Below are 24581 nucleotides of genomic sequence, written 5' to 3'. Positions count from 1 at the left end.
GGTGACTTATAGTTTGTATTTAAGCCCAAGCTTTATCTACCTATAAATATACTCAGTTTACATTCTACCTTAATTAGGTCACTTCGCTCTCTTTTAAATAAAGAGGAGACCTGTGAACTGCCGTTTACTGAGAGTTTGTATACTCTCGGAAGAAAACTTCCTCTAGCGCAAGGTGCTGTGTAACCCCGTCACAGTATACGTTGTTGCCAAAGTCAGGCGTGACATCATCGCTATGCTTGTAATCAGCGGAATCACCAACTTCGTGCATCTTCGACTTGATCCAATCACTTGGTGATAAAACTCGTGAATCCCCCAACTTGGGCTGATCGTATTTATCGACAGATTTCATGTGCTGAATACAATGCTTACCATAAATTTCTTCAATAGACTTGGTCATCGTTGGTTCAGCAACTGCTGGCTGATACTTTGCGTGGTGTCGGCACCAATCGCCTTTTGAGCCGCACTGTTGGCTCGCCTTTGGGTGGTTTTCTGGGAAGATGTACTTACACATTGTTATTTCTATATATTTATTTTTTATCGCTCAAGATGAACTCACTATTAATTAGTTTCTATATATTGAGGAATATATTTGTCAGAAATAAAAATAATTATTTTGGAGTGATCGGATTGGTTAAAAATGAGCCACATGTCGCGTGAATGTGTGCCGCTTCTCAGTCGAGAACTGTCTAAGAGAAAGCACAGGAGCATGACAGAGGAGACGGATGTGAAGCTGCGCTGCGGTGTGTACGGCGATGGGAGCGTCTTCTCCGTCGAGATCAAGCGCAATGCAGATGTGGAGGCGCTACAAAAAGCTATATTCGCGGAGAAACGATACAGCGAGCGTTATAAGTTTGCCGCAAGCGACTTGACGCTCTACTTGGCGCGAAAGGAAGGGGAAACCGTTTGGTTGGCGGACGACCGCAACACGGAAAGCTTCTTGCAAGGTGGCATCAGCACTGGTTATAACAAGATGCGTCCGTCGTGGAAGCTCAACAAAATGGAGTTGTTTGGGCCGAGTTTCACGCCGGGAGATGAAGAGATTCACGTGCTGGTGGAACTTCCACAATTGTCGGAAGCTGAGCTGCCTCGAGATCGTCATCTTGTTGTGGGCGACGTTCCTATCCCAATCACGCAAAGTATGTCGTTCAATCCGCCAGCACTGGTCGCATTTAGGAAAGCATTTCTGAACGACAGTACCGACGTGAAGGCTGACGCATTGGTCGAGTTACCCCGAGACACGTATCTTCTTGGTGATTCGACACTCGGCTCTCGTATCTACATTCGTCATTGCTACCCTGCGCTATGGAAACTTTGTCACGAGAGGATCCATGATGAAAAGAAGAACACACCGCATCTCGTGATCCTCGGCACCCCGGGAATCGGCAAGACGTTTTTCGGCTTTGTGATCGTGCTTATTCTTGCCCGTGCTGGTGCAACGGTGGTATATGAGAGTGGTGGCCTCAAGAAGCGCTTTTTATTTGCTCACAATGTGGTGGCTCAAGGATCGCAGGAAGATTTTGTGCACATTCTCGACCAGCCGACTACATACTACATCGTGGATGCCGTCAAGCCTGCGTATTACCCAGCGAAGACGATTCTTTTGACGTCGCCGCGCCGCTCCATCTGGTACGAGTTCAACAAGACCAATTGCCAGTCCTGCTACATGCCAGTGTGGTCTTTGAAGGAGATTCTACAATGTCGTAAGCTGATGTACTCGGATACACCTGTGGACGTCGTGCAGAAGTGCTTTCGTCGATGGGGTGGTATTGCTCGCTATGTCTTGCGATTTTCACAAGTTGGTGATCAGCAGGTGTTGCTTGAAAAAGCAATGAACATTGTTAATCTCGACTGGTTGGTGAACGCCTGTAGTCAACTTGATGCGAACGACGCTCAAGTGTCGCATCGATTGCTGCACTATCGCGTCAGCAAAGCTTTTGACAGCGAGTACTTCGCTTTTGCATCGCAATATGTTCAGCAAGCGGTGTACAATCGGCTGTACAAGAAGGATAAGCGGAAGCTGCTAGAGTTCATTGCTGCCTCGGATGGAGTTGGTGCTCTTTCGTGGCCACTTGTTCGAAGGGCATGTGCATTCGGTACTGCCGCGAGGTGGAACGTTTAAAGTTCGACGTTTGGTCGAAAACAACGAGGCGTACGATGATGATGATGATGACCTTATGGAAGATGAATGGGACGGCGATGACGAGGATGGTGATGATGGCATGAATGCAGATGATGCCGTTGCGATGGAAGAATCCACTGCTGTGGCGTTGGTTGACGATGGCGCCGCAACTGTCATTTCTTTTCAAAGATTCGAGAAAGTTGTCGTTTTCAATCATGGCAGTGAAATTGTCGCTGCTGCTAGCACGAGTTACCTACAGCCAGCGGTGAAGAATTACCAGTCGGTCGATGCGATCATCAAGCCGGATATTTTGTTGCAGGTGACAGGTGCACACAAACACCCCTGCAAGCAAAAAGGTCTCCACGATGTGTTGAAGCTTCTGGGAAATCCTGCAGCACCGCGGCTGTACCTCGTGCTTCCGCCTGACAGATTCACCGATTTCAAATATCAAAGGTATTTGGACTCAAAACGCAAGAGGATGATGACGCCAAGCTGTGTGAACGTGCGCAAGATACAGCAGTTTGCGATGGAAGTCAAACTTGCATCGGAGTAGGTGTGGCTCGAAAACCGCGTTCCGAACCGGTTCCAAAATGATGCCGTACTTACTAGAGCTGCTGTAGTGCTTCTAAAGTGAATTGCAATTATATGTATTAATTGTGGGAACCCTGGGTCCAAAATTTTCGGAACCAAATTTTAATAAATAGAAGGGCTGTGGTTACATTGACATCTTCCGGGTTCCGAGTTCTTATACTTATTTATCTAAATGTATAAAGTTTAAAGAGAGGGGGTAGGGGTAGTATAGAAAGAACATATAGACAGTGCTGCGTTTTTTTGTGGAACTTGGGAACTCGGTCCCACATGGTGTATAAAACCTACCATGATCATAATAGTTAATGTTACGTCGGTTCGGTGCATGGAACCGGTTCAGGTCATGTTTAGGAACTTATATATACAGACTAAATATTCTAGAATATACAATCTAGCCATGCAAGACTATATTGACAGCTATTGATATGAAGTATATAGCCGCTTGATCGCTGGATTTAAGGGTTTTGACTTTGTCGGAGAGCTCACGCGCATTGAAAAGATGATTGAATCTCAACAAGAGCGAATTCTAAAATCTCAAAATCAACTCAATCTCATCAATCGCGAGTTTCTGCCTGGTGATATTGAGAGTGTGTATCGCAACAGAGCGATTACAACTATGAGCGATAGCACCGATAAGATTGATAGATTGGAAACCCTCAAAAGTGAATTGAACCGCCTGCAGCTCTTGTAAAAAAAATACCTCACTTCGAAGACTGGTTCATATTCGCCATCACCAAACTCAAGGTCTTCTCTCGAATGTTAGCATCAGACCTCAACTTATCAGTGTCGAATGTAAATGGCTTCACGTTGATTGGTGCGATTGTTGGAGTGTAAACTTTGTTATCATTATCATCAATAACGACTGGCTCCTCATCAGCTGTATCAACGTATTGAATGTCCACTTTCTAGGTATATTTATCTGAAATATGTTTAAGATAATGTAGAAACGATGTAATTATCTTCATGTTGTTCATGTGTCGTTTCTATGAGTGACGCTTAGCGCGTATCGGCCTCCATGGTTATCTACACACTGTTAGTATCTATATCTCTAAAACAAATTGCCAGGGTCACATAACAATTCTATCTTAAGTATTGAAATTATATGCAATTGGATCCTTAATTCGTTGTTGTTGCGCCTCCTTCACGCATAGTGCATTCACAAAATTTCGTATCATCTGCTGGTGATTGGCATCACGTCGTTTCTGACGATTACTTCTGGTATCTTTATGATAAGATTGACGCGAGTGATTCATGACTGTTTATATATACCTGGAGAAAGTAAAAAAAAATGTCATAGTCTAAGCACTCTGTTCTTCTAGCCACCGCTTGTGCTTCTTCGATCGAGCGTGAACATGGTGATTTGCAGCAGAATATTTGCCACCACATTCACAATTGGATCGAGCTGCGAGTCGGGCTTTAGAAATTGCATCCCATCGTTGCTTATTTTCCCTATAGTATTCCTTATTGTAGGCCTTGAATTCCTCTTTATTATCTTTTCGATACTCTTTTTTCGCAGCTGATCTATCGCAAACGCATTGTTTTTATTTACTGCTGTTTTTCTAAATTTTGCCATCCAAAGTTGTTCATATGCTTAAATGTTTTTTCAACAGCTTGCAACACAGGACGGATTTTTCAAGCTCTGTCAGCATGCGCTCCACCGTCATCGTTGTTGTTGAAGTGCAGAAATTTCATGATCGCCTCAAAGCGATCGCGCTTCATGAAGCGAGAGAACATCCCGCGTGGAATGGCTCCATCTTCTTCAGTTCTCCAGTGGTTGGAGAGCCCGTCTCGAATCGGAGCGACAGCTCGTGCAAAGAGCAATACCACGACGTGCAAAATCTCATGAGCTTGAATACGCTTGAATTTCCTCAACTTGGCTTCGATATCTTCTAAGTTGGGCACACTCACGCGAGGATCCTCAGCTTGGCGAGCAAGCATCTTTGCTCGACGAGATAATGCCACAGCACCAATATTCTGCTCTCGGTAGCGGTTCGTCTCATCAGCAACTCGAATCCATAGCTCCTTCGGTAAAAAGTAGAAGAACATGGTCAATGGAGAGTCTGCGTATGCGACCGCAGACCGTGTGGGTCCGCACGGTCCGTCGTAATAGTCCGTTGCAGCGTCCATCCGGAGATTCCCTGTAGTAAACACACAATCCGGAATAAGTACAATTGCACCACACACTAATCTGTATCATACGGCTTACCACTTTCCGCTTCGGCATAAGTAATCCATCCATTCTCCGCGATGTCTCGCAAATCACCACTAGTCAGGTCAAAGAGTCCTTCCTCGGGGATGTCATCATTCAAAGACACGTCTTCTAGATCTTCTACACCTTCTACTTCAAGGACCACTTCGTTGGCGTTCATCACGTCTTCGTTATCCGCGTCTGAATCGGAGTCGCTGGCATCTTGACCAGCCACCACGTTCACATCATCACCATCTGTCGGGCCGAGCAATCGCTCTTTTCGGAGACCCTCCATGAAGTGGTCGCTATCAAAGACATCGAAATCTACACGATAATCCGCAGGGTCGTCACTCTCGCTCTTTGCTTCATCTGCTTCCGTCGATTTCTCTCGCGGGTTCCATTCTGTATCAGAGCCTTCATTTCTCCTTTCTTGTTCTGTATCCTCCGGGACTGTAAACTCCGTATCCCCATGTTCTGCATTATCCAGGTCGTGGCCCTCCAAGGCTTCATCTTGTTCTGTACCATCCGCTATAGCCAGTTGAGCTTGAACTTCAGTCGATGGCTGTAGTCCTGCCGGATTCACCTCCGGCGTCAACGGAGCGGTCGCTGGAGGTTGAACACGTGCACTGACTTGAGGAGCACTTACTTCTGAAGCTTGGGCGGATTCAGTCGCCGTAACGGAAGGTGGTGGCGCGGAAGTGGTGAGCGGTGGATGGCCATGAGGAGGTTCCTCCCCAACAGCTTCGTACGATGCTTGCTCGCCAATCGGAGGATATGCAGGGCCAACACGCACGCTTGGGAGTGGAAGCTGGAGACGACCGGATGCACGTCCAAACGCCATGAGTTCAGCTTCGCCTGATAAACACACCATTGTAAGTATTGAGCATTATTAAGTCAGTTAGCGTTGCAACGTACCCTAAAAAAAGTCAATGCCGCGTCTCGATTCATCAAGACGTCCCTTGATTCCTGGCTTCACGTAGCGGGGATGCTTGGCCATGCGCGTGGGTTTGCGGGGCTTCCATCCGTCCTTGCATAACTCCCGCCACAGCTGCTTGAATGTCTTCTCTCCGGGGCCGTTCATTGTTCAGAGATGATTTTCGAATGGGAGGGACTGATTGCCACGCGGCAGTTTTGGGCTTTCACTCTAATTTTCAAACCTGTTCTAATTTTATATTGGTCTTTCTACTCACACAGAAGAATCCCCGTCTATCTACCCTTCACCAATCCAACGGGAAGGATCTGCTGATTACCACGTATACAAATTCTCATATGCGGACTTGGGGGCAGCAGCTAACTTTGCTGGGTACTAAATCCTGTTAAACATCTTATTCTGTAGGATACAGAATACCGGGCTATTAATAGAAGGGTTAAAGTGCCGATCGGGGACAATGTACGAGAATTCACATTAGGATTACGCTAACTCGCGCGTTCTTTCTCTGAGCGTACGCTAGTGGACAGACTGCATTGATTATGTTACATCGTCCGCTCAACCGGTGCATAAAATGGCATCTAGAGTACCCCTAGCCGCCCTTAGAGACAGCGATGATGTACTGTACAGTACGGTAATGGTCTGCCTGCATCCGATCGACGTGTCAAGCAGCAGTAAAAATTCCTTGGCTAGATCAGCACTATAGCCTCATTTGACTACATGTAATCACTGCCGATTCTGTTCCTGTCGCGCAACGAATGATGCCTCCGTTTGAGACGATATCGTCTTCGCTGTGTTGCCATACTGCGGTACTGTCGTCGCTGGTGTGCTTCACTAGCGTTTGTACAAACGTTCGAAGACGTCTATTAGATGGTGTCGCTCCTTATTGGGGCTGGCAAGTTTGCTGTAACAGCATTTGAAGATCTACAAACTCTCGATCGATAAACTGAAGTCGAGATTTGGCTACTAACCGTTGTCGAAATGTACATTTAGTTTACCAGCAGCAGTAGCCACTGGCAGTGTCCTAGCCAGTGAGAGGACATACTCCTCTTCAATTCGTTCGTCATCTCGAAGCCTCGCTTTCACCTCGCCTGTATCCGTTCGAAGATTTATAAGCACACTTGCATCCTTCTACAGCAACCTGGACCCACTCACGTTCAGCTTCGTTGTGCTTCTTTCCTTCGATACAGTAGCCGAGGAGTCACCATTGCTCCCCCATCATTTCACAACTCAACACTGCAACTTGTTGTCACTCACTACCGTTTCGCTACTATCTCGCGGTCCCAGGGACACACGCGACGGGATACTGCATCACTCTGTCCGGACGAAGCAGGCAGCCGCGACCAGCACGCGCTACACACGGCGTGGCCGCACGGTTTCATGTGCACCAGCGCTTCCTCGCTGTAGCAGAGTTTACACAAACTCGAGTCGTCGTCTCCCACCATCTCAAGCGAGCTGGTCTTACGCGCGTAGCCATTTGCAGCCTGTCTTGATTTTGGAGACTTGCGAGATGCTTGAGGTGTCTTGCGTTTCCCAACAGGCGCTTTATCCTTAGCTTCACTTGCCTCAGTCGAGGGGAACTCCACTGTGTTCACGATACTCGCTCTACGAGCATTGCGTCGAGAATTCTGCGCCGTCGGTCGACTGCGTTTCGTTCGTGACTCATGCAAGTCACCGCCGTCTGCAGCTGTAGCATCCGCACCCTTTGCAACAGTTGACAGGAGATCATCCGACGTGGGCAACACGAGACTCTGTCTCCTTTCTCGAGGCCTTTTTCGAGATGATTGACCTAACAAGCAGCACATCACATTAGCGTCACTAGATATCGAGGCAAAACGACGTTTATCCGTACCTGAAACACCACTCGTAGACTGAGTTTGGCTCTTGGAATGGTCATGCCCACCTCGATTGGCAGAAACTTGAGCAAGCGCTGCCCCCCAACTGTTCCAAAAACTCGTCCGAGCACTGTCCACTGCAGCTCGAAATACCAAGTCCTCACTTCTGTACGCTGACGTATCGGACAGCGTATGATCTGCTCCTAGTGAGAAGAAATCGTTGTCAATGATGCAACTTGAGCTGATGTCGACTCCTAGAGACTTCATGAACAGCGATCTTGCGTTCTCTGACGATATTGTCGACCCATATTCATGCGATACCTTCACTTCCTCCCCCTTCACTCGTTTATCCTGAACAGGAAACATGTGGATCACCGGGTTGACGTCGTGCGCCTTGACGTACTCGAGATATCGCTGTTCATACGTCCGGGTCGAGATCTGAGCACCTGTGACTGTGTCTGTGTACTCGTACAGATGGCCTTCATTTCTAGACGATTTGGTCTTCGTATGCAGCTCCCGATGCGTATCTGCCTCGCTCCACTCCTGGTTCATCCGATCAGAGCATCCGACAGCTTCTGCATTGTTTTTCTTGCGGTATTCCGAGTCTTCCGAGAGCTTCGGAGTATGTTTCGACATGGGTCCTAGGTAATAGCCCGTCCCTGCATGCACCTGCTTGGCAAGTGCAAATGCGTCGTCACTCATCGGGTCCAGCTTCGTATATCTCCGAATAAGCTGACAGTACTCTTCCTGTCTTCGAACTCGCAGTGTTCATCTTGGTTTCCGACGTAGCGTTACTACGTCTACTAGGTGTGTGCGTTGCTGTAGTATCGACCGTCTCTTGTATGTTTTTATTGCCACTACTCATCTGTTTCTTCATAGTCTCAAGAAATTCATCTCGATGTTTGGGACCTGCAAAAGGTCCGGGCAAGAAGGTAAGTTCGAGGCGGTTACCATCCTTAAGCTTCACTTCCACACCCTGTACTGTGTTTTGCACTATAGTGGGCTGCACTGCTGCCACATGCTTGAAGGCTACGAAGAGTGCGGCCGCCGACTTGTGATCTGCTTTGTCCTGGCGGTTCGTGATGTCCTGTAGCTCCTTTTTGCGCCGTTCCAGCGCGTCCGAGTCCGACTGCGTGGCCTGTAGCCACACGATGCCGCCATTTTCGAGTGGTGACACACCAACGCGCCTAAACCGCCGTCGATTCGAGCACCGTCGAATTTGGCGGCCACGTGCTGGTACAGGACGATGTGCTGGTCCCTTCGTTGCTGCTGCTCGAAGCGCGACAACAGACGCTCGTGCATGCAGAAGCGACTTAGCGCACCAAGATCCAGTCGCTTGGCGGCCTGCGCCGGCGCCGTGTCGAACAGGTCGGCGAAGGTCCCGAAGCCGTATGTGTCCTCGTCCTCGTCCATTATTGACTGCATTTCAGTATGATTAAAAAGTATTCGGGCCACCTGTAATTTTCGAATTATGTACTGGACTAAATTGATTTTGGTCTCAAATACAACACTTCCTACATGATTTTAGTCTCAATCCAACATTCTACACTCAATCCTGCAATGCAACTAGACGGTGTAGCGCGATCTAGGATCAGCTGTGTGCTTGCGTATATTCTTCTGCAAGTCTTCACGGTGATTGCTCGACACTCGCATCGTCACTTGGTATGCGGCTTCACGGTCGACCAGAAGCTGTTCATCGGGATCTCGGCCGATCTGTGCCACCATCCACACGCACTCAAGAAGCCACTGCAAGTTCCCACACCCTCGTGCCATACGGGCTCGTGCAACGAGTCTCCAATGAGACTGACGTAAAGCTTCTTACCATGCGACGAGAGGATACTCGCAGCCTTATCTGCACGGGTGAGAGAGCTGAAATCAAAGAGACTGACACGTGTAAAGTCTGTTTTCCTCGGGATACCAGCGAAGTCGACAATTCCCTTGACAAACTCATACAATGCACTGTTGTTGATGTTGTCGTCCATGACCAGAGCTGTCGAGCTTAGGTGGTCTTCGTTTACCACATGAAGCTCTCTTAAGTTCTGACGTTTCGGTATCATCACCAGATAGTGCATTTCTCCACGGTAGTACACGATGTTCTCCAGATCTAATCCAAAGTCACGCAATTTGTCAAGCATCGGGTGCTTTTGACCCTGCAGCTGAAGCGCCCGGTGATGCAGAAGACCGCTGCCTACGGCCACTTCGGCCTTGAGGACGCGGACTATACGTGGGAAACGGTGAAGGAGCTCGAGCTGTAAGGTGCTGGGAGCCGGATGATGTGTATATTGTCTGCTACTTATTATTTGCCCAGTACTTAGCCGCTACGAGAAGATCACTCCGCCGTCAGTTTTCCAGCGATAGAGAGTGGGGTGGAATCGGCTCTGCTGTGTCCGGTCTCTGTGCTTTCCTGTGGAGAAGAACTGCGCACTTGACTCCTGCTGTCAGGTGTCCATTCTTTTTATGGGTAATGCACTGCGGATATGAGCAGTCTGCCCATTCCACTGTCTCACAAGTTTCGTGTTTTAAGTTTTAGGAAATGGTTAAAGCGTCGAAATGAAATAGGTTAGCGCACAATCTTGTTTTATTGGAGCACAATTACGTTAGGCTTTTCAAGCAAATCTCTTGCAAGGCCATGAGCTTGACACTAGTGCAAGGCGCACGGACTTGTCTTACGAAGTTAATGCTGTTCTATTCTCTTCGATGATCAAGTTGATCACCTCGCTGATGATCAATGAGATGATAATGTTCCTTTGAGTGTCTTGAGAGATTCGATTCGTGCGTGAAGTGACGTATTAATACTGTACTACATGTACATGGTACATCATCGCTGTATCTAAGGGCGGCTAGGGGTATTCTAGATGCCATTTTATGCACAGGTTGAGCGGACGATGTAACATAATCCATGCAGTCCGTCCACTAGCGTACGCTCAGAGAAAGAACGCGCGAGTTAACGTAATCCTAATGCGAATTCTCGTACATTGTCCCCGATCGGCACTTTAAACGAGGGATACCAGAGTGATTGTAGTTATTAAAATTCAGTAGTGCGTAAGAACCAACCGGGAGTGTAAGGATGTTGATCATCAATCGGACCATGTCGCTTATAGTATCGCTCTCTTCGCTTTGTATCTTTGTGATCATAGTCACGGTATGCTTTTAAATTTGTGCGATCTTGATATTGCTGATAGGGCTCACCATTGGACTTGATTGCTCCAAACGACACGACTCTGCCATCGCTGAGCAGCGCATCGTATTTTTTTGCCCTCGCGCGTTGGAAACGCGGAACTTATATCCTGACTCTTGCATGGTTTATATTACAGATGCCATTATCCGAGCTGCTTGAGCAGTTTGTAAAACTCGTCTTCTTTTCCATGCTGCAAATAGTAGAGCCATAAGATACAGAAGCCATCACAGTGCCCGAATCGGGGGTCTTGGATATCAATTTCGCGATAAGAAAAGTCTTTAGGAATAACGCGTGGTCTTGGAAGGCCTAGAGGATCGGAGTAGCGTTTGTCTTTGTTTGATACTGCCGGCCAATGTGTGCCTCTGATAATTGGATTGCCCATATTGATTATTGCATAATCTGTGCTTCTATCAAGATTTAGCTTGAAATCGATTTGATCTACCTTTACCCCAAAAGAAGTAGCGAGTTTCATTAGTTGATCATCTGTTGTTCGAGACAATTTAATAATTTTCTTTTCGCTCATATAGTGTTTTTTCTGAAGATCTATATCTTGCCCAATATAAAGCAATCTCGTACTATACAATGTCCACCGCAAGTGATATCTCTGCTTTCGAGCACTCCGTCGAACCCGCTCCAGCTGAAACGCTCTTCCGTGATAAGAAATGGACCTAGATTCTGGATTCGACTAGTAGCACTGGCGCTGGTCAAATTCAATTCAACCTATCCACGATCTCTTCTCAATATGCGTTTGTCAACTGGGAAGAGGCTGTCATTGATCTTCCAATCAAGCTTCAGATTCTCAATGCTGGAGAATCTTCTGTTACCTCGACCGCTGCTTGTACCGTTGATCAGCTTGTTCCCAAGGCAGATGCCTGGCAATTCATTGATTCCGTTCAAGCTGTTGTAGATGGCGTGACCGTTCAGACGAATCAAGTTCATGAAAATGTGAATGCTACATTCAAGGCGCTAACCGAATGGGACTACAACTCCTACATTAAACGAGGACCAACGAGCAGCTTCGTGCTAGATGAATATCGTCTACCAATTCCCGGAGTCGCCCAAAATCTTGACAACATGGCAGCATCCAATTATATTAGCGGCACCGCTGGCGAATGGGGTCTTTTTAACACATTTTCGAATGGAGGTGCGTACAAACGATCGCTATTCACTGCGCTTGATCAAAGCAGCGGTAACCTTGCATATGATATCATGTGATATAAAGCCAATATCCAAGCTGTGTCAAAGCCGCAAGTATACGTCGCGCCCAGCTGGCGCCGTTGCTGCCGGTGCTCCGTTTAGCGTAGCGCATTATTTAGCCTGCCTTAAGCTCTCTGGCTTATCCGACTACTTCAAGAAATGTACAATGCAAAGGAACAAGAAGGGGTTCATGTATATCAACTATAACTGCTGTGCTACGTCAATTCCCACTGGTGGATCAGCAGGTACGGTTGCAGCAACGAATATTGCTAGCATCAACAGTAATATGAACTTCGGCAACACTTGCCCAATTCTATGGAATGGTACATCCGCAAATACAACCAACACTGGCGAATCAAGTGGTTTAGCTGTTCCAGGATCAACACATTTGTTAGTCACAGCCGATGTTAATGGTACTGCAACTTCGGGAAGTGGTATTGCTCCATCGCAGACATTCTCTCGTCAACTTGCTCCAACATATAGCCCAAATCAATCAGCTGACAACGCTCTCATCCAAAAGAAGACGTTCCGTTACATTGAACGTGTAACCAACAAGTTTACTGCCCATGCCGGTCCGTTATTTACATGGACGGTGACGAATGGTATTGCCAATCCGAAAAAATTGATTATGCAACCTGTTATTACAAATGTAACCCCTGAATCAAGCTCTTTACCAGATGTGATCAATTTATTCCGTAGTTGCTTTTCAACGATGCCTAACGTCCCAATTTGGAATAATCCTGTCAACTTCGGCTACGATCTATTCGTACAAAAAATGTCAAAATCTGGCGTTGATGGTAGGTCACTAATGTTGGCTTACTGTCTCAGCGTCTATGGGAATCACTGTACCGATTCATTGCTGTTGACATTGGCCGTCGTCTACCCAGCGAAGATGGTGCAGGCAAGTCGATCATTGTTTCGGGTACGAACAACACGAACTACGCGCTTACGATTTATTCTCATATTCTACGTGAAGTCGTAGCAACTGTAGATACTGCTATGGACACTGTCTTTCTAGGCGCGGTTGAAAACTTAATGCCAACCCGCTATCCATTAGTATTTTTTTATTTGCCAAATATAGCATCCAGGCACAAATGAGCGGGTTCTTCACTGATAATCAAACTAAGCAAAAAGCGTATGATCGCTACTACAATGCAATGACCAAAAGTGATTTTGTCCAAGGCGCGAAGCTGAAAGCAAGGATTCAGCAGCAAGCTTTAGACCTCGCTAGCAGCGATTCTTTGGCAACTCTGTGCCAACAAGTCATGGGCAAATCACGAGATTATGACTATGATCAGATCACTAGTAAGCTCACGAAGAAGGCTCCTCCAGTAGTTAAGGGTGACGAAGGAAAGCTCCATGACTCACCAAAAGAAACCAAACCCTAACCAAAAGAAACCAAATCCGAATCCACATCTTCATAAGTATGTCCCTCAGCAAACTGATACGGACGGGAGCATGAACGCTCCACCGAGCTTCTCGTTCGAGAAAATATTCAATGACGAAAATTCACGAATCATATGAACAACTTCGAGTACACTAAAAGAAAGAAAAAAATGGATGTGGAAGAAGCTTTTCAAGATCGTATTCGAAAATACTTGACGAAAAAAAAGACTTTAGAAGCAAGGTATTTATGCATAACCGTAAGACTACTAAAGAAGACATTGACGATAAGGCCATTAAATCGCAAAAGCGTTCTTGAGACGTAAACGTGATGCGCCTGCTCCAGATGAGACATCTCCTAATCTCCGACCAAAAACTAAAGTCAAACAGGAAGAAATGGAGCGCAAAAAGCCACGCTCCATCAAGCTGTCTGACCTTTTCAATACGGTTCCATTCCACAAGTGTGCAAATACTGTCTGCAAATGGGAACATGATCCAAATGACATGGAGACATTCAGCTTAGCAAATCCACTACTGGCGATTTATTTGCACGAAGAAATTACCGAATCTGACTTGCACCCAGTGCTAATTGATTACCTGAAGCGTATCATTTGCTTCAACCATCCTGAGAGGTACCAGTGGTTGATGAAGTATATTGTTAGCCTTTGTCACTATACAGACTACAAGACGAAGGTTATGCTCGTGTTATGTTCAATGGAGAAGCAAATTGGGAAGTCTAATTTCTTCAAGCTCCTCACTAGTCTTCTGGGAACAGCAAATACTCACATGACTCAGCATCTTAATGTCTTTGGCGAGCGTGGATCGCCGCAACTTAAACAAAAAATTGTGCTGGTTTGTGGAAATTGCTGGCGATAAGCGCTCGTTTCGTAATTGCCTTGAGTGAAGGAAGTCTGCTATCACCGAGTCCGTACAATCAAAAACAAATTTACCATGAAGAAGAAGTACATAGCAACATCACTGAATTTATTGGTGCTTCCAACAACTTGATTGGCATCGTCGAAGACAAGATGGCAATTTTCGATGTAAATCTAGCGGAACAGCACAACAAGGTTTATTATGGAAAGATGATTGATGATGTGATCAAAAATGATAATGAGATGAGCAAATTCGACACATATTTGAAGCAGTTTGCCAATCCCAAGCCAAAATCCTTCTTTCGAACTCCTATCTATGATTCTATGACAACTGCTAGCAATGAGGGCATTGCCAACTATGTCAATGAACTTAATACAATGCCCGCTTCATGATATTCTGTATAATACAGAGTAAATGATTATCTTTATTAAACTATAGCTGCCACTTTTGCAAACTTAATGCATTGCAAGCCGTCCGCAATGGGATGTAGCGAAAACGCTGCGACCAGGTACATATAGACTGCAATCTGTCGTAGAAAAACAACAATGTGCCCACCGGCTGGTAAAATGTCATGATTTCATTGGGCAAATGTGACGTGACTTTCGTCGCATATCCTTCTACTTCGAGTATCCCGCTGAATCTGATGGGTCTGGGCAATCTGCGTTTGCGCCTAAATGACTGGCGAAGCGTGCCACTACGTCACCCGTACGCTCACCAAATTTTCGGCCAGTTCTAGACTAGCAAGAGTAGAAGAAGAACTAGGCAAGAACTGGCCGACAAATTGGTGAGTGTACGGGCTGCATTATCTACGCCTAGTTACTCGCTATCCTGGATATCCACGCAATCATCATTCGCGTCGCTGCCGCCGTCGTCGCTGTCGCTCGAAATCTCGAAGTTCTTTCGCTTGCGGAAGCGAATACGCTTCTTGAGGTGAGCAGGGATGGCAGTGCCGTTGCGCCACAAATCATGCCATATTTGGCCGCATGTGAGCGTGTTGCCGGTTTCCTCGTGGCGAACCTTGTTACATAGAGGTACGTAGCCTCCGAAGTTGGATGTGCACTGCTCGCAGTAGTAACTGGTTTCAAAGCTCTTTGTCTGGGGAGTTGCCAAGGCTGAGCAAACTTTGCACAAGTGCTGGCGGCGCTTGCCCTTACGCTTCTGCCCTTTACGCTGGAGGTTGCTGGCGGTTGATCCATCTCTGGGTTTTTTTCGCTTCTTGCCTTTGTATTTTTCCTCATTGTTTCGCAGTCTGTGCGGTTGCGTGTGAATAGGCTCAGAAACGAGGTCCTCGGCGTTGGTGTATGTACGCAGTGTGGCTTCGTTCGTGGCCAAAAGCTCGGTATGAAGTCGGCGCATATACTGCGCGTGTGTTGGCACTGGCAGCCCTTTTTGCTTGAGAATAATTTTATGTAAAATAAAACCGTTGACTATCGCCATGTCCCACAAAACCCATGAAGAGTTGCCGATAGTACTTTTTGAAGGCCACAGTAAGCTGGATTGAATAGCGCTGAAGGCGGAGTTGATCATGGCGATCTACTCCGCCCCATACCTTGGTGATAATCAACCACAAGCTGCGGGCACGGTACCGCAACACGCTCTGTCTCCCCCTTCGCTCTATGCATTACAGTCGTTGGAACTGTAGAGCATCCCCGTCATACATTGTTGAGGGGGGAAAGGTACTAGACCCTCACGCAGAGCATACTTCCACAAAGGCTTGGGACCTACACCACACAGGGTTAGAGGGAGTAGTTATTACTGCTAAACACAACGTACCGATAAAGTAATCAGTGTCAGCCTTGTAGTTGTCTAGCTTTCCTTTCACGCCAGGCTTGAGATACGCATGATCGGAGAGGGGACCTGAAGGAGGTCTTGCCCGCCAGCCAGCCTTTTTTAGCGACCCCCACAGACGCTTGAACTCCTTCCTGTCGATCGTTTCCGGCATTTTTGGTTGAGTGGTGGAGGTTTTGGGCAGAGAGGAGCTTAAGGGCTTGCATTAGAATTTTCAAACCTCTAGGCCGTTTATATTGGATTTCTATGTGTTTCGAATAGTACCTTTCTATCTCCCCCTCGCCGATCAAAAATGATAAAAACTCCCATGGTGGTCTGTACAAACTTATATATGCGGTGTAGTAGCCTGAACGACGCCGCGTCCAAGCTGTTGATTCATTTAAACCTGCATCATGTCATATTACGTATTATACAGATTACGGCGTTCATTGGGTTAATGAATCTGGACTAAATGGAATTGTACACAGTGAGTCGAAAGGCCTATATTGCGTGGGGAGAGATATTATGTATCAGCATTATCAAAGGTGGCGTGAGACATCTGGTAAAGTCCCTGATAAGCGATCAAAATTTTGTGAGAAGATATCGACGTTGGACAAGCGTATCACATTCAAGCGATACAAAGAAAGTGGAGCCACGCCTTATAAATTCTTCTTTCCTATTGACTTTAACCAAGTCGAAAGCTTGCCGAGGCAGCAATACGACGATTGCGACGAGGTTGAGTCATGCCAGCCCCAGTTAATTTCTTCACTCCTTTACGGATTTCGTGACTGAATCCACCAGTTTCTTGTGCGGTGATATCAGCAACTGTATCCATTACAGAGCCTGCAAATGGTTTCCAATTATTTTTCAAAACCCCCAAATTGATTTTCCAGCTTCTTTCGCGCCATTCCATAAGTCTCCCCAAAATCCACTTCCATCGAGTCCAGATTGATGCGTACGTAAACCTTCACCGTGAGTCATATGTAAAGTCGTTCCTTTACCAGATTCATTCGCTTTGACAAGCTTCTTATACGTCTCGGGTCCAAAATAGTGGGTAGGACCAGCATTGAGCTGCGCATGCGTCAATCGAACAGGCTTTCCATGCAAAACCTTTAAGGCCTGCGCGTGGCTAAGGTTGACACGAAACTCTTTATACATCTTAGCAGATTTCGAAGCAATCGCGTTATTTGTGATAACTTACATATAAGCACGAAATAAACAACATGTCAAAGCTTAAATCCAAAACTCAGAATCTAGATGAACTAAAACAAACAATTATTCGCGATCTCGAAATGAGCAATGACAGGCTATCCAAAGCCACAATGAACCTGCGATTGTTCAAATCGGGGAAGGAGACCATGCAATGGGATCCTAAGGAATTTATTGCTCGTATTCAATATCCCAACAAACAGGACGATGCAAATTTTCAGAAAGTGTATGGTGTTCAGAGCTCTGACATGATTGCTGAATTGATACGTCTTTACAAAAGCAAAGAGAGTCTTATCCTAACTTTGAATGCACTTTGCAAGATGGTGAAGAATCGATTTCCTGACGCGTTTCAATACTATAACGCAGTGAGAAAGGTACTTAACAAGCAGAATAAGGAGGAAAAATTGGATAATGAGCTCACGCCTGAAGAAAAGAAGAAATACATTAGCTACCAAGAACTGATAGCGGTTCCACAAAAAGTCGAGAAGATTATCATGGATACGTATGGCGAAATGTTCCTATCAAACAATGAGCTAAGCAAACTTACCAAAGCGAAACGAATTGATAATCTACGCCTTATTTTTGACTATGTCACACTATATCTCAATGTCAATTATTCTCTGCGTCTCATATGGCCCTCAGTCTATCTGAAGAGAGTTGATGGTGGTAACTACCTCCAAGGAACGAAGCTCTACTCGAAAATTTTTAAGAACGTTCGCCTCATGGGTGCGCAAATTATTGATCTAGATGGAACAACGAACAATCTTATTGCTAAAGAATTAGCAATAAGATTGATCGTTGTTCAGGCTCTCTCGGGCAAACACCAACATATCTACTTTAGCGTGTTTACAACAATAGTCCAGGCGAATATGACAGTAATAATGGATTCAGTTCAGCTCTCTCAAAGCTCTTCGTAAAATACAATGGAAAGCCAATGAGAATGGACATGATGCGTCACATTGTTGAATCACATCTGATCCAATCACCAACATATGCGAAGCTTACTAATAGAGAAAAACATGACCTTCACGCTAAGCTACTCCATAGCACGTTTGCTGCCAATACTAGCTACAACAAGATTGCAAACAGATCCACAGCATCAGAGGTTAGCGAGGAAGCTCCCGACTTTTCATATGAGCCAGCGCCTCAACCTCCATCACCTGCTAAGCCGGATACGTTCCATACCCCGTTACTTCATTCAAATATGTTGCCGAGGCTGTGATAAGCGCTCTGTTCATGTAAAAGCTGGTGGAACTAAAAGACCCGCTCACATCAAGTTGATAACCTGGAGAAGTGTATTGATACCGACATTACCTCCACTTTTAATCGAGAGCCTTCTCGTATTATTAGCATCCAGGTATAGATCGCTTGCAGTACTTGATCGAATATCGCATGCGCCACCAGCACTTGCAATACCGATGGTGAGCGTGCTTATAGCTGTTGAGTTAGCAAATAAAGTAACATTGCCTCCAGCACTCTGTGTGTGAGTGATACCTGAACCCGACAGATTCAAACTAGATAATGTACCAACGCTCGTTATGTTTGGTTAAGCTGGAGTAAGCAAAGTTCCAGTCAATGATGTTGCGTTGAGAGAGTTTATTCCAGCGATATTTAGGCTACTGTCAGCAACCAAAGCTTTGTTTGCGGAAGCTATCCCCGCAGTGATACCGGTGATAGATGTTATATCAGCCGAAAAGCAACTGCAACTCCATTGATGTTAATTGCGTCAGCGTTTATAGATCCATCTACTTCTAACTTATACGTTCCAGATGGTGCTACGGTTCCAATTCTCACGTTCTGGCTAACGTCCATCCACATTGCAATTGCATTGCCTGAATAGATACGAAAAGTATGTTGCGAGATTGCTCCGAACCTAGGCGCGATTTTTGACACTTCGAGCACACAGCTCATTGGCGTAATAAGACTGTTTGTCCAACGCGCATAGCTTGCAAATGAAGTTGTGTTGTTGCTGATCGTTGATTGCAATCCAGTTGTGAGAGTTCCAAGCGATGTAATATTATGTTGAGCTGCTGTGCTAAGCGTTCCAGTCAGCGTAGATGCTGTCAATCCTCCAGACACATTCAGAGACGACAATGTTCCAATCGACGTGATATTCGGTTGCGCTGCCGTCAGTAGAGTTCCAGTAAGATTTACTGCCGTCAAATTACGAAATGAGCTGATATCTTAATTCGCATCGACCACAAATAACTTGGATGCTGTAACTGTGCCAGCTGTGACTCCTGATAGTGAACTGAGATCAACAACAGCTCCTGCAATCGTCAACGATCCACAGTCGAGATTACCTGCTACAGCCAATGAACTGAAGACTCCAGTCCCACCGAGTTTCTGGTATCTCTTGCCAGCGGTGGCGATGATCAAGTAATCATTTGATCCAAGGAATAAAGAGCTATTGAAGACTGAACTATTGGTTGTTGGTGGAAGAGAAGACATTTTGATTACTTGTATATACAATCACAGAAATATGATTAACTTCTATGAAACGATAGATAAAAAAGCTCAAGATATATCCAAATAATGACCATTTTGAATTACCTTTCAGGCTCTGCATAGCAAGTCCATCGGGCAGTGGAAAATCCAGCACCATCCTCTATATCATCGCTCTGCTTAGCAAATGCTTTACAAAGATCGTCATCTGCACGAAAACGAATGAGACGCTCTACGATCATTTTAAGGATACCATCGATGACGTCGAGATTTTGAAAATGGAGTAGTTCCAGCAATGAGCGATTATGACATTGAGACAAGCAAACTCGTTATATTTGATAATTTAGTGCTCGAACCAAAGAAGACTCAAGCTCAAATCGGTCAATACTTCATCAGAGGCCAAAAACAAGGATGGAGTATGATCTACATTAGTCAGAGCTACTTTGGTATTCCACAGACGATTCGCATCAACAGCCAATATGTGGTTCTCAGCCGTAATTTGACCCAACGAGATCTTGCAATTATTTGCCGCGACTTTCCAAGTGATATGCCAGTCAAAGAATTTATTGATCTCTAGAAGCGAGTAACATCTGAGAAGATGAGCACTATGTTAATGGACATCATCGAAAGCAAGATCTATCGCAATGTCATCGAGTATATCTGCGAAAGGTAATCACATCGTCGAGTCATATTTTTTTGTCTCATTAGCAAACGAATACACACGTTAGGATCGATAATTTGCAACGGACGCATGTCTTGATCATAGAAGCTCAACGTGATCTCGTTATTGGTTCCTTGCATCGGCCAATATGCAATACCTTGACCTTGTGACATGTTATAATAAGTCCGCCGAATCCTACTTCAGCGCTTGTGGAGGTGTGGAGAACTTGATTGTTGCTTGCAATTGGGCTATAAAGATTAGACAGCCCTAGAATTACAGCAGCGACAGAAGGCGTGACGTTGCTATTGATGGCGTAAGCGCTCGTAGTTTGAGCAGCAGGATATACACCATTGGATAGCCCAACGATAGCTCCAAATCTAGAGTTATCAATTTGAAGCTGATGACTGTATGCAGTGGCTAGCATTGTTGGGAAGCCGCTTGCTGCTGTGTATCCAGTGACATTCTTTACATACAGTATCATGAGCTGAATCGCATACGCGAATGGATTCTCAGCACACGAGACGAAGTAGTAGTATTCACCGGTCGTGTTGTTGGTCAGATACAAGTTGTTTTGATTGTTGACGTTCAACAAAACTGGAAATGACATTTTGATTTGCTTATATATACACAAGTGAAGAAATTGCATCGACGTAAAAGAATTCGCAGGGAGATGATGCCACAACCAATGGATATTGACGGTGATGGTGTCACCTGCGGAACTGTCAAGCCGCTTGGACCCTCCAAGACAGACCATGGCTCCACAAACATTGAGACTCTGACGAAGCAACTGGATAAGGTAAGTGTTAGCCAACTCGCCAAGGAGCAAAAAAGGCAAAGAAGCCCAAATATGTAATTTGACCCAACGAGATCTTGCAATTATTTGCCGCGACTTTCCAAGTGATATGCCAGTCAAAGAATTTATTGATCTCTAGAAGCGAGTAACATCTGAGAAGATGAGCACTATGTTAATGGACATCATCGAAAGCAAGATCTATCGCAATGTCATCGAGTATATCTGCGAAAGGTAATCACATCGTCGAGTCATATTTTTTTGTCTCATTGGCAAACGAATACACACGTTAGGATCGATAATCTGCAACGGACGCATGTCTTGATCATAGAAGCTCAACGTGATCTCGTTATTGGTTCCTTGCATCGGCCAATATGCAATACCTTTACCTTGTGACGTGGTAATAAGTCCGCCGAATCCTACTTCAGCGCTTGTGAAGGTGTGGAGAACTTGATTGTTGCTTGCAATTGGGTTATAAAGATCAGACAGCCCTAGAATTACAGCAGCGACAGGAGGTGTGGCGTTGCTATTGATGGCGTAAGCGCTCGTAGTTTGAGCAGCAGGATAGACACCATTGGATAGCCCAACGATAGCTCCAAATCTAGAGTTATCAATTTGAAGCTGAGGACTGTATGCAGTGGCTAGCATTGTTGGGAAGCCGCTTGCTGCTGTGTATCCAGTGACATTCTTTACATACAGTATCATGAGCTGAATCGCATACGCGAATGGATTCTCAGCACACGAGACGAAGTAGTAGTATTCACCGGTCGTGTTGTTGGTCAGATACAAGTTGTTTTGATTGTTGACGTTCAACAAAACTGGAAATGACATTTTGATTTGCTTATATATACACAAGTGAAGAAATTGCATCGACGTAAAAGAATTCGCAGGGAGATGATGCCACAACCAATGGATATTGACGGTGATGGTGTCACCTGCGGAACTGTCAAGCCGCTTGGACCCTCCAAGACAGACCATGGCTCCACAAACATTGAGACTCTGACGAAGCAACTGGATAAGGTAAGTGTTAGCCAACTCGCCAAGGAGCAAAAAAGGCAAAGAAGCCCAAATACATTGATACGAGTAAGCTACTCACCTTCAAGCGTGACTCTAAGAGAGCTGCATCATCCGCTTGAATTGGGTATAATAATTTGCTGAAAATACTCCTTTCTCATACAGCTTGTCAAGAAGTTGCTTCATTTCCTTTTAATGCCTGGATTATCATCTCCAATAGCTGTAGCTCCTTGTAGCATTTTCAAGCGTTTTACTACACCACCCAGTTGCTCATTGTAAGCCGGATCAAATTCTCGTGACTTGATATGACATTCGCTCAAGCAATTTCTCATAACGTCTTGCTCAGGCTCGTCGAGAAGACTTAAGAGATGCTTGTCGAAGCTCTGCTCATCTTCAATCAGGTGCCATAAATCAACGAACGCATGAGCGACGAGCATAGTCTTCAGATTTACAAGTGTTTTTCCGCTTCGTAGACGCGCGTGCAATCCATTGAAAATCATAACATGTGGACCCCGTTTGGACGTCATTTGGATGTGATTTGCTTTTTATATTGGGTGTATTCATATTACTTCTCGATTTTAATTTCAAGTGATTTATCACTGCCTGTTGGAGTGAAATTTCCATGAAATATGCGTTCTCTACGAGCTTTAGAGCGTGTTTGCGGCTTAGCAGGTGATGGAGGTTGAGGCGCTGGCTCATATGAGAAGTCAGGAGCTTCCTCGCTGACCTCTGATGCCGTGGATCTGTTTGCAATCTTGTTGTAGCTAGTATTGGCAGCAAACGGGCTATGGAGTAGCTTAGCGTGAAGGTCATATTTTTCTCTATTAGTAAACTTCGCACATGTTGGTGATTGGATCAGATATGATTCGACAATGTGATGGATCATGCTCATGCTCATTGGCTTTCCATTGTATTTTACGAAGAGCTTTGAGAGAGCTGAGCTGAATCCATTATTACTGTCATATTCGCCTGGACTATTGTTGTAAACACGCTAAAGTAGATATGTTGGTGTTTGCCCGAGAGAGCCTGAAAGAAAATGAAGAAAGTTAGCAATAAGATTGTTCGTTGTTCCATCTAGATCAATAATTTGCGCACCCATGAGGCGAACGTTCTTAAATGATTCGAGTGGAGCTTCGTTCCTTGGAGGTAGTTACCACCATCAACTTTCTTCAGATAGACTGAGGGCCATATGAGACGCAGAGAATAATTGACATTGAGATATAGTGTGACATAGTCAAAAATAAGGCGTAGATTATCAATTCGTTTCGCTTTGGTAAGTTTGCTTAGCTCATTGTTTGATAGGAACATTTCGCCATATGTATCCATGATAATCTTCTTGACTTTTTGTGGAACTGCTATCAATTCTTGGTAGCTAATGTATTTCTTCTTTTCTTCAGGCGTGAGCTCATTATCCAATTTTTCCTCCTTATTCTGCTTGTTAAGTACCTTTCTCACTGCGTTATAGTATTGAAACGCGTCAGGAAATCGATTCTTCACCATCTTGCAAAGTGCATTCAAAGTTAGGATAAGACTCTCTTTGCTTTTGTAAAGACGTATCAATTCAGCAATCATGTCAGAGCTCTGAACACCATACACTTTCTGAAAATTTGCATCGTCCTGTTTGTTGGGATATTGAATACGAGCAATAAATTCCTTAGGATCCCATTGCATGGTCTCCTTCCCCGATTTGAACAATCGCAGGTTCATTGTGGCTTTGGATAGCCTGTCATTGCTCATTTCGAGATCCCGAATAATTATTTGTTTTAGTTCATCTAGATTCTGAGTTTTGGATTTAAGCTTTGACATGTTGTTTATTTCGTGCTTATATATAAGTGATCGCAGCTAACGCGATTGCTTCGAAATCTGCTAAGACGTATAAAGAGTTTCGTGTCAGCCTTAGCCACGCGCAGGCCTTAAAGGTTTTGTATGCATGCTCAGCTTAATGCTGGTCCTACCCACTATATTGGACCCGAAAAGTACAAGAAGCTTGTCAAAGCGAATGAATCTGGTAAAGGAACGACTTTACATATGACTCACGGTGAAGGTTTACGTACGCATCAATCTGGACTCGATGGAAGTAGATCTTTGGGGAGATTTATGGAATGGCGTGAAAGAAGCCGGAAAATCAATTTGGGGGGGTTTGAAAAATAATTGGAAACCATTTGCAGGCTCTGTAATGGATACAGTTGCTGATATCACCGCACCAGAAACCGGTGGATTCAGTCACGAAATCCGTAAAGGAGTAAAGCAATTAACTGGGGCTGGCATGACTCAACCTCGTCGCAATCGTCGTATTGCTGCCTCGGCAAGCTTTCGACTTGGTTAAAGTCAATAGGAAAGAAGAATTTATAAGGCGTGGCTCCACTTTCTTTGTATCGCTTGAATGTGATACGCTTGTCCAAC

At 45.2% G+C, this 24581-nt stretch overlaps 6 protein-coding genes across 6 annotated transcripts; 3 read left to right on the top strand and 3 right to left on the bottom strand.

The window, feature by feature from the left end:
- Positions 1 to 684: 684 nt before the first annotated feature.
- Positions 685 to 2119, top strand: PITG_07363 (crinkler (CRN) family protein, putative; the record flags this gene model as incomplete). The annotated part of the gene is made up of 1 exon (XM_002904355.1): positions 685 to 2119. The coding sequence occupies one exon, from the start codon at positions 707 to 709 to the stop codon at positions 2117 to 2119; it is 1413 nt and encodes a 470-aa protein (XP_002904401.1).
- Positions 2120 to 4422: 2303 nt separating this feature from the next.
- PITG_07362 (uncharacterized protein) lies at positions 4423 to 5190 on the bottom strand (the record flags this gene model as incomplete). The annotated part of the gene is made up of 3 exons (XM_002904354.1): positions 4423 to 4494; positions 4538 to 4845; positions 4914 to 5190. The coding sequence occupies 3 exons, from the start codon at positions 5188 to 5190 to the stop codon at positions 4423 to 4425; spliced, it is 657 nt and encodes a 218-aa protein (XP_002904400.1).
- Positions 5191 to 9119: 3929 nt separating this feature from the next.
- On the bottom strand, positions 9120 to 9793 carry PITG_07361 (uncharacterized protein; the record flags this gene model as incomplete). The annotated part of the gene is made up of 2 exons (XM_002904353.1): positions 9120 to 9392; positions 9434 to 9793. 2 exons carry the CDS (start codon positions 9791 to 9793, stop codon positions 9225 to 9227), a joined length of 528 nt encoding a protein of 175 aa, XP_002904399.1.
- Positions 9794 to 11418: 1625 nt separating this feature from the next.
- On the top strand, positions 11419 to 13264 carry PITG_07360 (uncharacterized protein; the record flags this gene model as incomplete). The annotated part of the gene is made up of 6 exons (XM_002904352.1): positions 11419 to 11457; positions 11509 to 11984; positions 12082 to 12799; positions 12862 to 13056; positions 13161 to 13200; positions 13242 to 13264. 6 exons carry the CDS (start codon positions 11419 to 11421, stop codon positions 13262 to 13264), a joined length of 1491 nt encoding a protein of 496 aa, XP_002904398.1.
- A 6744-nt stretch (positions 13265 to 20008) lies between these two features.
- PITG_07359 (uncharacterized protein) lies at positions 20009 to 20386 on the top strand (the record flags this gene model as incomplete). The annotated part of the gene is made up of 2 exons (XM_002904351.1): positions 20009 to 20255; positions 20298 to 20386. 2 exons carry the CDS (start codon positions 20009 to 20011, stop codon positions 20384 to 20386), a joined length of 336 nt encoding a protein of 111 aa, XP_002904397.1.
- Positions 20387 to 22743: 2357 nt separating this feature from the next.
- Positions 22744 to 23678, bottom strand: PITG_07358 (uncharacterized protein; the record flags this gene model as incomplete). Its single annotated transcript, XM_002904350.1, has 2 exons — positions 22744 to 23152; positions 23287 to 23678. The coding sequence occupies 2 exons, from the start codon at positions 23676 to 23678 to the stop codon at positions 22744 to 22746; spliced, it is 801 nt and encodes a 266-aa protein (XP_002904396.1).
- Positions 23679 to 24581: the final 903 nt, after the last annotated feature.

Source organism: Phytophthora infestans, genomic scaffold, assembly GCF_000142945.1.
Source record: "Phytophthora infestans T30-4 supercont1.11 genomic scaffold, whole genome shotgun sequence".
NCBI classification, from domain to species: domain Eukaryota; phylum Oomycota; class Peronosporomycetes; order Peronosporales; family Peronosporaceae; genus Phytophthora; species Phytophthora infestans.
Note: the sequence above shows the minus strand (reverse complement) of the source record. Positions and strands in the feature narration are given on the sequence as shown.